Below are 14,003 nucleotides of genomic sequence, written 5' to 3'. Positions count from 1 at the left end.
CACCCAAGTGTTGGTTTAGTGTAAAGACTGTATATTCAAACTCTCCTGTTCTCACAGCCCCACTCTATAATGCCAGCCCCACTCTATAATGCCAGCCCCACTCTATAATGCGTGTAGTTTGGCTTTCTATATTTCTAACATTTCGTTGTGGTAGATTTTATACACGTTATCATTATTACTATTATCATTACTAATGATGATCAATATTTTTAGTACTATCATTATGAATTATTAGTTATTGTTGACAGTATTAGTGATTATCATTATTACAGACACGACAATGAACACTAACCTGTGGTGATGGAGTGGGGGGGTCGTGGCGTGATTACATAATGCCAGGTGGCGTGCGCTGGGTCCTGGTAATTTGCAACCAAGTCTCTTAGTGACGCTGAAAGGCACACTGTCATTAGGGCCGATGATGCTGTGCCTGGTGCCTTCTCCTGCTCTTCTCCTCCTTCCTACACTCGCAACTCTCTCAGTTTTTGCGTGGTTTATATCTCATGGTTCTACGAGGTGTTTTAGTCTGGTTTTTATCATATGGGTGTAATCTGGGTGTTCATTTTCTGGTTTATATCGTTTGACTTTGACCCTAGCTTATCTACTGAAAGTGGACTTCAGAGGACACGCATGTACAACGGCGTCCAACGTATACAATATTTCCTCCCCACCTTACCGAACCTCAAACGCTCTACACCCAAGACCAGCAACAGACTACGCACAGAACCCTGATTATACGTTCAAAGACATCCGTAGACGCACAGACCACGCAGGCCGAAGACCCCAAGAAGCAAAGGTGGTCTGGCCTTACCACCACTGGAAAAGATGCCGTCCCTTTAAAAGCAGTGGAAGGAAAGGATAGCAAAGCAAAGGCTCTCTTCCCCCTAACCTCCACTCCCTCCACCAACAGACCGGTTATTAACAGAAATATTGTCCTATTCCACCTTCTTGATCAGTGTGGCGCCCCTGGACACTACGGCCATATTTTACGCGTCGTATCTACGTCTGTGATGTGAATGCGTGTGTTTTCTTTCTCGTTACTGAGACCATTCACTTGCCTTCTTAACTACATTCTTCTGGGATTCATTCTGTCTTGGTGTGTAACACTTCCCTTGGTTTGTTTTCCCTTTCATGAAATTTGTGCTTTTTGAGTTGAGGAAATTTTCACGGAATCATCTATGATCATTGACTTGGGTTTGGTGGGTCACTGTCTCCCAGGACGGTGGTGCGACCCCTGAACACGACGAAGCAACCCATTTTGGGTATGATGACCTGGTCTATGACCGGGCATTTTCAAAGGTCATCAAAGTTCAGGACATTAAACCCAAGACTCTCGCTCAATGTCGGGGATTTTTTTTTTTATTCTTTCAGAAGGTTTAATACTCTTTGTTTAAAAGCCATTCATTTTCGTTATCTTTGCTAATCACTTCTCTAATGTTCCGCTTATCATTCGTGACCCTTCCCTTTTCCATATCCTTCACTCGCTTTAACACAGGAGACTTCCCCTGGCCGTTGGTCATGTGTCGCTTGGGGAAGAAGGAACATGCTGCCAAGTTTGGCGTCATGTATCACAAAGTAGAAATTATACGTTACCTTCTCCATCACTTTTGACCTGACAATCTCATGTTTATGGCGTGATTTATGAGAGATATTTTCCATCTCCTTCATCTTTAAAAAAAGAGCTCTGTAGATAAGCTATTCTTTTTCTCGTATCTCACTTTTTCGAAATTAGATCATTGTAGAACTCGAGAACCATCTCAATATTGACTTTCACCTAGAACCTGTACCTTCCTCTCACCTGAATCCACTCTGAATTAAGGTGGCAGCAGCTGGTGCTGTGTGTGTGTGTGTGTGTGTGTGTGTGTGCGTGTCGTCGTATCTTTGTTATCACGCTGATATACTGTGCAAGCTAGAATGATGATGGGATCATATCTGTCCTCCCTTGGCATCCACGGTCCATGAACCTCTAAAGAAGATGCGTTTTGATTTCATGAGCTCGGTTGTCCCTCCGGAGGTTCTGGCAACGATATATAATGATTCGCACTAATAATTTTCAGAGGGCACACAGTCTCGTGGTGCATTAAGGTGCCGTCAGTCCTTCACGGTTTGTGCTGCGTCGGGGGAGGGGGAAGGGGGGATTATAATGGTAGAAAAGACATTGTGGGTTGCCAGGAAGAATAAGTGTTTGGGTGCGGGAGTGCCAGGGGATCTGTGAGAATGCCAGGGTGAGGGAATGTCTGGGTGTGAGAGTGCCACTGTGAGTGCTAGGGAGGGAAAGGGCCAGAGTGCGAGAGCACCAGGGTATGAGAGTGCCAGTGAGTGCCAGGGAATGAGAGTGCCAGGACATCATAGCGCCAGGATGTAAGTGTACCGGGAGGTGGGTGCCTGTGTGTGAGAGCTACCAGGGAGTGAAAGTGCCAGGGAGTGTGACTACTAGGGAGTAAGAGTACGAGGATGTAAGAGTGCCAGAGCGCCAGGGAGGGAGAAGGTCGTGATATGAGAGTGTCTAGGTGTTTAAACATTAGGTCGTAAGAGTGCCAGCATGTGAGAGTACTAGGGAAAAAGAGCGCCTGTAAATGAGACCCAGAGACTAAGTGCCAGGGAATGAGCTTTGATGGAAAGTGTCGGTAAGTGAGAGCACCAGTGAAAGTAAGTGTCAGGAAGGCAAAAAGAGTGACAAGAAATGTGAATTCTAGTGTACGAGAGCTCTAGGGAATGGGTGAGCAGAGCCACAGCAAGAGCAGAGCCACAGCAAGAGCTACATTGGCACAGGAGCTGCACCAACACAGGAGCGGCACCAGCACAAGAGCAGCACCACCAAGTGGTAAAGGGTGGCATCATCGTGCTCAAGTGGTGACCAGACGGTTTTATTCACCTAACACAACAGGAACATTGAAGGACCACGATAGTCGTCGTTCCAGACCTTCCTTCACTACCAGTAATCCATAAACCTAGAGTGGAGGAAGGGTTGGTCAGCATAATGCTGCCTAACTTGCAACATCTTTCTTCAGAACCAAGTGTGGTTTCGCAACCCAGTGTATTTTCAATTCCACGTTTTGCTTCCTCTGTCCCTGTTTCAACATTATCATCATGTCTTTTAAACATTTCCTCTTATCACATATTTCTTCCTTAAACTATGTGAGTTCGTTACTCTTGTTCTGATTTCCCTTTTGTCTTGTTTAAGTAGAAAATAGTTTGAGATGTTGCTTTCCCTGCTATTGCAGGTGTAGGTCTGGAAAGTAAGCATTTAATTTCCCACAAAAATGTATCAGTTGAACGAATTTCTTTGTTCTCTCCGCGTCTTCGGTGCTATAATAGTTTGTCCTTACGGGAAGACCGTGTTTTAGGTCTGTAAGTTAGTCCCCGATATAGGTTTCAGATGGCCTGTTGTTCTTTATGGAAGGCCAAGCTTCAAAGTCTGTATACTTTTTGGGTCTCTGACGGCCCTCTGCCCTCCAGCGAAGTCTGGCCACAAAGTTATTCTTCGGCTAAACTTTGTTCACTCTTCCTCGTCAACGCTCGTTTCCAGACTGTCTTTACCACCAGCGGAAGTCTTCCCCCGAACTCTGTTCCTCAGGGCGGAGGTGGGTATTGCTCTCTGATTGCAAAGGAGGTGGTATTACCGAAGTCACTTCCTCTTGAAGACCTGCACTGTGGCAGTATTCTTTCCCCTCTGGTATAGAACCGTAGGACAGCAGGAAGGAATTATTTTGGAAGGTCGGTTACGCTGAAGGTTGGGATTATTTACACTGCTCTGTTGCTGATTGGTTTGACGTTAAGCCTTCTCTTTATAGCCAATGTCCAGAAAGCTGATAGGTTGGTATGGATATGTAGTCTCGAAGGCTAGCAATCACCGACACGTTCATTGTTTTGAAGTCATGACTGTGATGCTGCTTGTTAGCAAACAAAAGCCCTGCCTCCCGTCTCTCTCTCTCTCTCTCTCTCTCTCTCTCTCTCTCTCTCTCTCTCTCTCTCTCTCTCTCTCTCTCTCTCTCTCTCTCTCTCTTTCTCCCCCATTACACACACACACACCTTCCCCAAACAGACATGGAACCCACCAAGCCCTCACATGCAACCACCACAAATACACATATCCCCTCTCCACAAACAAATAAAACCTCTTCTCACAGGCACACGTAATCCCCACACATGCGACGCCGACCACACATTTACACGCACACACACACACACAAAAACGTTTTATTCGCCGATATAAAAAATGATCATATGGTGGGGGTGATTTGATTATATGGTACATGAGGAGGTGAAAAGACCAGAGATGAGACTAGCTTTAAAGAGACACAATCGTGGAAACGACACAGAACTTGGCAATTTTTATGATAACATAGATTGGGAAGTAGTCTTCAGGGATCAGGGCATCATGATGAGAGGTTGTGAAAATTACTGAGTAGAACTTGGGTACCTGTAGCCTCAGATACAGAGGGAAGATAAAGAAAAATGGACGAATGATTTAATAGAAAAAAAGATCAAAAGCAAAGTCCATTTGAGACGGACAGGGACGAAGGTAGAAGCGGAACTACAGTCAGCCAACATTTGTAAGATATAAGAGAGCAAGGAGCAAGTATAGCATAAGATTGGAGGAACGAAGAAACAATGAAAAGAATGTCGTGGACAAAGGGGAAGAAAATATCAAAATTTTCCATAAATGCATTAGAGTAACTAATGAGGCTAAAGAATCTAGAGGAGTTATAAAGGATGATGCAAGGATGTGTGAGCAATGAATGGCAATTTCAAAAGCGTAGCCCCAAAACAGTAATAGAGAATGAAGAGGAATTTTTAGAAAACGGTGAAATATAAAAAGTCGTTAAGAAAATACTAAAGGGTCTTAACCATACAAGATGTGTGCTGAGGTTGTGTGCAGATACACTTGATAGACGACTTGAAATACTGCAGATGGCGCCGGAGACGGCAAAGTGTCAAGGAAGAGGGAAAGGGCAAAAAACATCTCTCCTCCTACGGGAGACCGAGAGGAGGTGGTGGACTATAAACATATCTTCCTGAAGAGCGTGGTCTTACGTAAGGTACAGGAAAAGATACTCAGAGTGCAAATGAATGACTTCCTGCAGAGGAGAGAGACAATGCGGATTAGGGAAATGAGGTCATGAGTACCGAACTTCCAAGATTTCTGAGAAAGTGAGCTCTGTTCTAGGCCAAAGAGAAAGCTGGGTGAAATGTTTGTAGCTGGACGGTCAGAAAACATTTGACGTTCTACCGTATGAAAGGCTTATTAAGAAGCTGGATCAACCTAGCTGGTTGAAGGAAAGAAATACTCGTTTCAGATGGGATTTCTTGACATGAATTGAAGTTCATCAGTGGAGTGCTGCAAGGTCCTGTGTTGAGACCATGGCTCTTCTTAATTTATACAAATGACTTACCGGAATGTATGAACTCCTAAGTGAAGGTTTTCAGATGACGTAAAGCTCATGAAGTGAAAAGCGAGAAGCATAGCATCTACTTACAAGGGGAGTTGCACAGACCCCAAAAGTTTGTGCCATACATAGCCGATGAAATTCAACCCGAGCAAATACAAAGTAATAGAGATGGGACACGAGGCAAGAAAGCTACAGGAGAAATATCATATGGCAGGAAATGCGTTTCAGGGATCTGTGTGTGTGAAGCAGACTTGGGAACTAACATCGTCCCATATGAGAAGACAATTTGTCTGCTGGCAAATATCAGAATAACTTTCCAGTGAATGGATGGAGAAATATTCATAAGGCTGTTCACGTCCTACCTAAGGCCAAAACTAGAATATACTTCTCAGGTTTGGTCATTGGACTTCAAGAATCGCAGAGAACTAATAGAAAAGGTAAAAAAGAGGCCCTAGATTTGTCCACCATGAAAGTAAGAACAGTGAGGGGTGACCTGATCATAACTTATTTTCATTCCGGAATAGAACGACAAGAAGACAAAACTTAAGATTATAGAAGAAAATTGTTGGAAAAGATGCAAAGAAAAATGAACTTACAATATGAGGTTGATGAATAAATCTTGAATGAGAAAATAGCAACTATGATGTGTGTGTGTGTGTGTGATGGGGCCCCATGAATGTAAAACATTCCCCCCCATACGGTGCAAATAGGTTATATACGCACATGCGCACATAGGAGTAAAGACATAATACATGTATACCAGGTTAAGAGACAGGTAACTCCGATGTAAAGCTCTCTCCTGAACACACATGACATGATCACAGAACTCCAACACACACACACACACACACACACACCCAAGGCCATCCCACGCACAAACATCCCCATCTTACACATCCTCATTCCACACACACTCACACACACATACACAATCCCATCCCACCCCACAAGCACAATCTCCCCCCCTCACACACACACACACACTCGAGTACTTTGGGGGGCTTCTCCCCAGCTGCGTGCGAGCCATTAAGCTGATAAACTTTATAGAGCTTAGGTTAAATTTCAGCACCACTACCTGGACCCTGGCTGACCATCACGGCTGGAGGCAAGATTTATTAGGGCGGACCATATCCCATAGTGGGATGTGTACCTGGTCATAGGGAGGGACCGCCCGTGGTGGGGTGTGTACCTGGTCATGGGGAGGGACCGCCCGTGGTGGGGTGTGTACCTGGTCATGGGGAGGGACCGTCTTGCATAGACGGGACATTTACGGGATCATAGGACTGACTGCCTCCCATATCAGGGGAGGATACGTTGTCTCCCATTGAGATCACCAGTGTCAGGGACACACACACGGATTCCTCTCCTACCCCTCCACTTCTTCAGCTTATTCTGCCTTACTCTGGCCAGGTCGTGATCCTCCCCTGGTCATAATGCTGTGACTTGCCGAGCATCATTGTGGCCCAGCCGTCCCTAGTTCGTACCGCCATCACCTCCCTGTGTTGGCACTGACGCGGCCTCCCCAGCACCAACCTTCTATGGTTGCCACCACCTCGCCCAAACAGCTTGCAGCCGACACTCGCCCACACCTCACCCAGTTGGAATGCGTGGCTGAAGGATTCCAGGGATTATCTGGCCCCTCATCCACCAGTCATACCAGGCCCTTCATCCATAAGTTATTCTAGTCCCATCATCCACCAATTACGTTCGTGGTTTCTCATCCACTTCCATACTTGGCCCATCACCCACTAATTATACCCGATGCTTCATTTACTTCTCATACCTGACTCTTCATCCACAAATCACAATTGACCTTTCATCCATAAATCACATCCGACCCCTTAACCACGAATCATACTTGACCTTCATCCACTAATTGCACCTCATCCACCAATTATAGCAATAGATGTGTGATGATGTGATCATAGGGCACATCTGAAGCATCAGGGGGTATGTGTAGGTGGATGTTATAAGGGGAAAGATAGTTTAGCGTCAGGATGTAGGTCAGGTACTACATGGGACAGTGAAGGATGCGGTTGTAGAAGGGTACAGAGAAACGTGAGGGACGAGGCCAAGGGGAAACGATGGGAAGCTTGAGGTACATTTTCGGGTGTGAGTGTAGGAGCTGAGGTCACTTAAGGCATACGGGGTCAACCATGAGGAAGTGTTCGTTCCCAGTAGAAACATTAGCTGAGGGAAGAGTACTTCCACGCTTAAGAGTACTTGAAGTTTTGCCAAAAGGAAGGGCTAGCGTGAAGCGCTCACAGGTTGAAAATCTCAGTTACTAAGAATAATCTTGCGAACAACGTGTTGGCAAGTGAGAAGACTTATGAAATGAGAACAATGTTCCTGCCTGTGGGTGAGGCCGAAAGAAAAAGACCCCAAACTGGACCAAAAGAATGAAACTTGACAGCCACTGGAGTGCTGGTTCACTATATACAGCCGCCACAAGTGATACTGAGACACGCAGTACCGATGATATACCTCCCTCAGTGGTGGCTACCTACCACTTGAGAGAGAGAGAGAGAGAGAGAGAGAGAGAGAGAGAGAGAGAGAGAGAGAGAGAGAGAGAGAGAGAGAGAGAGAGTCTACGTATGAGTATTTGGAACGAGATTTTGCTTGGTGATCTTGATCACTATTATGACTGCTATATTGCTGTAATGATTATATTCGATGTATGATAGGCAAGGATGGTCACCAGGATCGTATGATTACTTAACAGTATCTTCTCTTACAGGTATGATACAATATGACAATGGAGTGAGACGAACTTGGCTGGCCTCTCTAATATGAACCAATATGGAGGGTCTGTCTCGTCATTGTAGCCAGAGTGAAGCATCTTCGCCGTGTGACCATGAGTTGACGGAGCCCACGTCCTCTACTCTCTGGCCCCTTCCCCGAGTGCATAAAGTCAAGCCATAGTGCCATAGTAGTTGATGTTTGAGTGTCTGTAAGTGTGTCGGGAAGGTAGAGGAAAATAGTGATATTAACGATACAAACTGACGACCCCTTTTATGTCAATAGCAACATCGAGTTGTCGCCAGAAGTAGTGGGTGGTGGTGGTAGTAGTAGTAGTGGTGGTGGTGTGTGTTGAAGACTTCGAGAACCATATAGTGGTCGACCTCTTGGGGTCCTCAAAGGTCACGTGGCTGGCGAGGGACGCCAGTGACCAGGTGACCTCCAGGTGACCAAGTGGTAATCCCAGGTGGCACCAGGTGGTGGTACAAAGCTTCAGGGCTCGAGGGCAGCAGCAGCAGCAGCAAGCAAGCAAGCATGCCGGCCCGACGCGGACTCCTCGCGCCGCAGAACACCTTCCTGGACACCATCGCCACCCGCTTCGATGGCACACGTGAGTACCCATGTCTTCCTCTCTCCCTGTCCTTGATGGTGTGTCCCTCTGTTCTTAGGTACGTACTGGTGTTCTCCCTTGTTCTGTACGTTAGCACGTGTGAATCCGTTGTTGTTCTTAAGGGCAAGTGTGCACGTGTCCCCAGGTAAGGAAGAGAGACGAGATGGGAAAACTTTACGAAGTACGACCCATCCTCTACTCTTATTTCCGTCATACATAAGGTGATCAAAGCTTTTAGATTGATTCCATTTTTTTACGCTATCTCTTTGATCTGGCGATTACATTGTCTTGGTGGAGATGTATTTGTTAGCTTCTCTCGTCAGGTAACCTCGTTGTGAGCGGACAGGTCTTCTGTTGTATGTGCGCTCTACGTAGCTATGTGTTTGTGTGTGGTAAAATGTATGATCCTTCTGGTTTGTCAATAAAGAATCAATCCAGTATTGGAGGTGTAACATTCAGATATCTCGTCTTTATCAGATTAGTCTCTCTCTCTCTCTCTCTCTCTCTCTCTCTCTCTCTCTCTCTCTCTCTCTCTCTCTCTCTCTGCCTGAACCAACCTCTTTAACCAAGGCTGGACCTTTTGTTAGCCGTGTGAAGATCGAGTCATTAAGCCACCAGACTACAATGTCAGGATCAGGAAACGGGCTTAAAGGGACGAATGTAAGGGGAACTCTTAGTTAACCCTATGAGTACGACGCTCGAGTACAATGGCACGACCCTTGGACAGGACGTTAAATCCCTTGGTTATGTTTGACCTGTCCATGAATCTGAACCCTGAAAGGTCAGGTAAAAGATCAGGGTCGTATCGTCGTCTTTAAGGGTCATACTGTCGTGCTCAAGCTTCCAAATCCTTATCTTACGAAAACTCTCCTCCTTTGATAGCACGAAAAATTCAGCAGACCTTTTAGGACTTGCTGCAGATGTCTGACATCGACCACTCGCCTGCAGAGCACTAGTTGATACTCACCTGCAGAGCACTAGTTGATACTTGCCTGCAGAGCACTAGTTGATACTCGCCTGCTTCTCGCAGCAGATTATGAAAGTCTCGTGTTGTGATGATTGTTATGGAGCTCCTTGTGGTTTCCTGAGGTAGTCGATGGGTCATATGAGTGTCATACGAGTGTCATATGAGATGTGATCTTAGAAAATACTTGTTTTTCCCAGCTGAATTCAGTTGGACAAAAGATGAATATATATATATATATATATATATATATATATATATATATATATATATATATATATATATATATTATCCTTGGGGATAGGGGAGCAAGAATACTTCCCACGTATTCCCTGCGTGTCGTAGAAGGCGACTAAAAGGGGAGGGAGCGGGGGGCTGGAAATCCTCCCCTCTCGTTTTTTTTTTTTTTTTTTTTTTTTTTTTTTAATTTTCCAAAAGAAGGAACAGAGAATTGGGCCAGGTGACGGTAGTCCCTCAAAGGCCCAGTCCTCTGTTCTTAACGCTACCTCGCTAATGCGGGAAATGGCGAATAGTTTGAAAAAAAAATATATATATATATATATATATATATATATATATATATATATATATATATATATATATATATATATATATATATATATATATATATGCGTTACTATTCTTTCGTATTTGTTGACCGTTTCCCGCGTCAGCGAGGTACCGCCAGGAACAGACGAAGAAAAGGCCTCATTCGCTCATTTATTCTCAATCTTTCATATGTAATGCACCGACACCACTTGTAACCAGGCCACACGGCCCTTTCCGTTTTTATTTTTTCCGTACTGCTTAGAGTGCCCGAATTCACTTTATTGATAGCAATTCGTACCCTGTATACCACAGTGCCCCTATTTTCTGTATCCCGTGCACGCCTTTCACCCTCCTGCATCTTCAGGCTCCGATCATCCTTCCAATATGGTCTCCCCTTCCTCTTGATTCCCTCCATTTCTAAGACATACATCCTCTCTGTCATCCTTTCATTACTCATTTTCTCCATGTCCAATCCATTTCAGCACACCGTCTTCTGCTCTCTCGACGATACTCATCTTCCTACCACACCTCTCTCTCGCACCCTAACATTACTTACTCGATCATTCCTCCTCACACCAGATATTGCCTACAAACATTTCCGAGCCATGCATCCTCCTCCGTAGAATATCGTCTATGCTTCGAGTCCATACAATATCGGTGGGAATACTATGCCTTTAACACACCCATTGTAGCTCTTCCAGATAACGGCTTCTCTTTCCAAACATATCTTTCATTCTCTGAAAACCTTCACCCCCTCACACACCCTGTGACTCCCTTATGCTTCACTCTTTTCATTTCCTGCCATGTCTACTTCCAGGTGTCGAAAACACTTTACTTCCTCCTAGTTTTCTACATTCAAACTAGCACACCCCCGCGGCTAACCTGTCTCTCTGCACTGGGAAACCGACTAACATTGCTTTTACTCAAGTTTACTCATAACCTTCTCCTTTTCCAAACTCGTCGAAACTCAGGCACAAACTCTTGCAGTTACTCACGCAAATTTCCTGCCAGTGCCGTGTCAACAAAGAACAGTAACTGACGCTCTTTCCAGGCCTCCCCTCCACCCTCACCTTGTGTGTGTGTGTTAACAATGCGAGTTGGGAATGGACAAAATCCCCGTTCCTGATGTGGACATCCGGGTTCAAGATGGCGAATACAAACTCGTGTTCACGTAAGTCTACTGATTCAACCAGGATCTGAGCGCTGGGAGTGAGTGCTCCCAGTTGTTGTTGTTTGAGATTAAGCCTTCCTATAACTCATGAGGTGAGGGAACTAAGCACTGGGCCTAAGGGGTTGGACTTATCCCACCTGACCCTCACGAGAGCCAGGTTCCCTCTGGTGCCCCCCACAGGTACAAATTGAAGCTTTCAGAGCCTACCTAAGACATGCTTACAATAACTGTCATCATGGGACCTCTTCCGCCAAGAAAACGCTAGAACCAAGCAAAGCTCAAACAACAATGGTTTTTCTAATAATTGATAAAGAAATCAGTATATTCCTCCAGACTCGACTGGTTAATTACACGCAACAACAACTTGGAACTGTTCATACAGTTTCATAAAATCCAGATTTCTTCCCCATCGGACGTGCGAACAGGTCCTGAAGGAGATAACAGAAAGGAATGTTACTTGCAACATCCCTGATGATCGTGTGAACATCATCATCATTACAAGAACAAGAAATCGGTGAGTACAACATGAGAAACAACCTCGGAGAACAATAAGCCACTACAATCTGCCAATGTAGTTTACAAGTACTTCTGCCCAGCTTGAGGTTGTAAACTTCAAAACTACGTGAATTACATCGGTATGACTACATCACTCAGACAATGTTGAACAGTCTATCTTCGAAACGGAGACTTGAAAACTCCATATGCAAGACCAGTGCGACATAAGATCTCCCTCGTATCTTTCTCGCTGAATACACAGTAATGCTGAAACATTGACATAATCCTGCAAGACGACAAATAACAGAAGACATATACGTTGGAGAATGTAGTCTCTTCATAAGTCAAAGTACAGGACAAGCAAGGATTCTTCAGTTACCATACCCCAAAATTACCCCGCTCTCTACCTCCACGCGATTCATTCACGTGCAGAGACTTGAGGCAAACCTCCCCCCCTAACCGTTGACCCACCGAATTTGACTTCCCCCCCTTACTGACCACACTACCACGCGTGAACCCAGATCAAGGTAATACCTAAGTCACAGCTCTCATATAAAACACTCCAAGATGAGATCGATTTATTTCATTCTTGATATATTGTGTTGTATCATTTTCAATCAATTAGACGGAAGACGATCGTGTCCCCAAATCGTCAAATATACTTCAAGTATGAAGTGAAAATGATTATGGAGCAATACATTCACACTCTAAATGAAGCAGCAAAACGTGCAGTGAGAACAATTAAAAAAACAAAGATGTTGTGTGTTGAGTATAAGTTGGCCTTTAAAAAACGGGCCAAGGTTCTGGGAGCGTTGAAGAATGGGTGGAAAGCGAGAACGTTATCTCGGAGAGCAAAAATGAGTATGTTTGAAGAAATAGTGGTTCCAACAATGTTATATGGTTGCGAGGCATGGGCTATAGATAGGGTTGTGCGGAGAAGGGTGGATGTGTTGGAAGTGAAATGTTTGAGGGCAACTTGTGGTGCGAGGTGGTTTGATCAAGTAATGAAAGAGGAAGAGATGTGTGGTAATAAGAAGAGTGTGGTTGAGAGAGCAGAGTGTGTTGAAATGGTTTGGATACATGGAGAAAATGAGTGAGGAAAGATTGACAAAGGATATGTGGGCCAGAGGTGCAGGGAAGAAGCGGGAGACCAAACTGGAGGTGAAAGGATAGTGAAGAAGATTTTGAGCGATCGAGGAACGATGTGGTATACCGGGGTGGACGTGCTGTCAATGGATTGAACCAGGGCGTGTGAAGCGTCTAGGATAAACCATGGAAAGGTCTGTGGGGCCTGGATGTGGAAAGGGAGCTGTGGTTTCGGTGCATTACACATGACACCTAGAGACTGAGTGTAAACAAATGTGACCTTTTTTTGTCTTTTCCTGGAGCTACCTCGCTGAAGGGGAGGGGGGCGATGCTATTTCGTGTGTGGCGGGGTGGAGACACGAATGGAAGAAGGAGGCAAAGTATGAATGTGTATATATGTATATGCCTGTGTATATATATACGTTGAAATTTATGTGTATGTGTGTGTGCGTGTATGGGCGTTTATGTATATATATGTGTATGTGGGTGGGTTGGGCCATTCCTCGTCTGTTTCCTTGCGCTCTTGCGCTACCTCGCTGACGCGGGAGACAGCGATTAAGTATGATAAATGAAATATATATATATACATATAATATATATATAATGTGTGTGTGTGTGTGTGTGTGTGTGTGTGTGAAAGTACCATACCGAAGAAATACGTTAGTTTCTTATTTCTAACGTCGAATGTTAGTTTACTAATCTAATGAAGAACATTGTGGAAAACTGGTTGCAGTGGCCCCCATATAGGCTGCACTTGTATACTCGAAATCTGAAATATAAGATAATTATCCTATACATTTGTCATTTTTAAAACCCACTTTAAGTGAAATTTTCTGCTTCCGTTAATGAGGGAGACAGATAACAAACGACCACAGTCAGCATGAGAGGCCATTCAGTTTTATTGCTTCCTCGGTCTTCCGGCGCAATAAGTGTAAGTAATATTTCTCTTTAAAAAAGAAAACGGAACATAATGAACTTCACAGAAAAATGACTGTCATG

The 14,003-nt window shown here is 44.7% G+C and overlaps 1 protein-coding gene across 9 annotated transcripts in view; it reads left to right on the top strand.

The window, feature by feature from the left end:
* Positions 1 to 14,003, top strand: part of Elk (Eag-like K[+] channel) — a 487,058-nt gene that overhangs the window by 41,064 nt on the left and 431,991 nt on the right. For all 9 annotated transcript variants that reach the window (XM_071663392.1, XM_071663397.1, XM_071663400.1 and 6 more), the window contains exon 2: positions 8,128 to 8,739. In XM_071663392.1, the coding sequence (XP_071519493.1) occupies positions 8,664 to 8,739 (76 nt within the window). In that variant the 5' untranslated portion in view covers positions 8,128 to 8,663. The remainder of the gene's footprint in view (positions 1 to 8,127; positions 8,740 to 14,003) is intronic.

Source organism: Panulirus ornatus, chromosome 7 (genome assembly GCF_036320965.1).
Source record: "Panulirus ornatus isolate Po-2019 chromosome 7, ASM3632096v1, whole genome shotgun sequence".
NCBI lineage: Eukaryota > Metazoa > Arthropoda > Malacostraca > Decapoda > Palinuridae > Panulirus > Panulirus ornatus.
The sequence above is the reverse complement of the archived record's forward strand: the minus strand, read 5'-3'. Positions and strand labels throughout refer to the sequence as shown.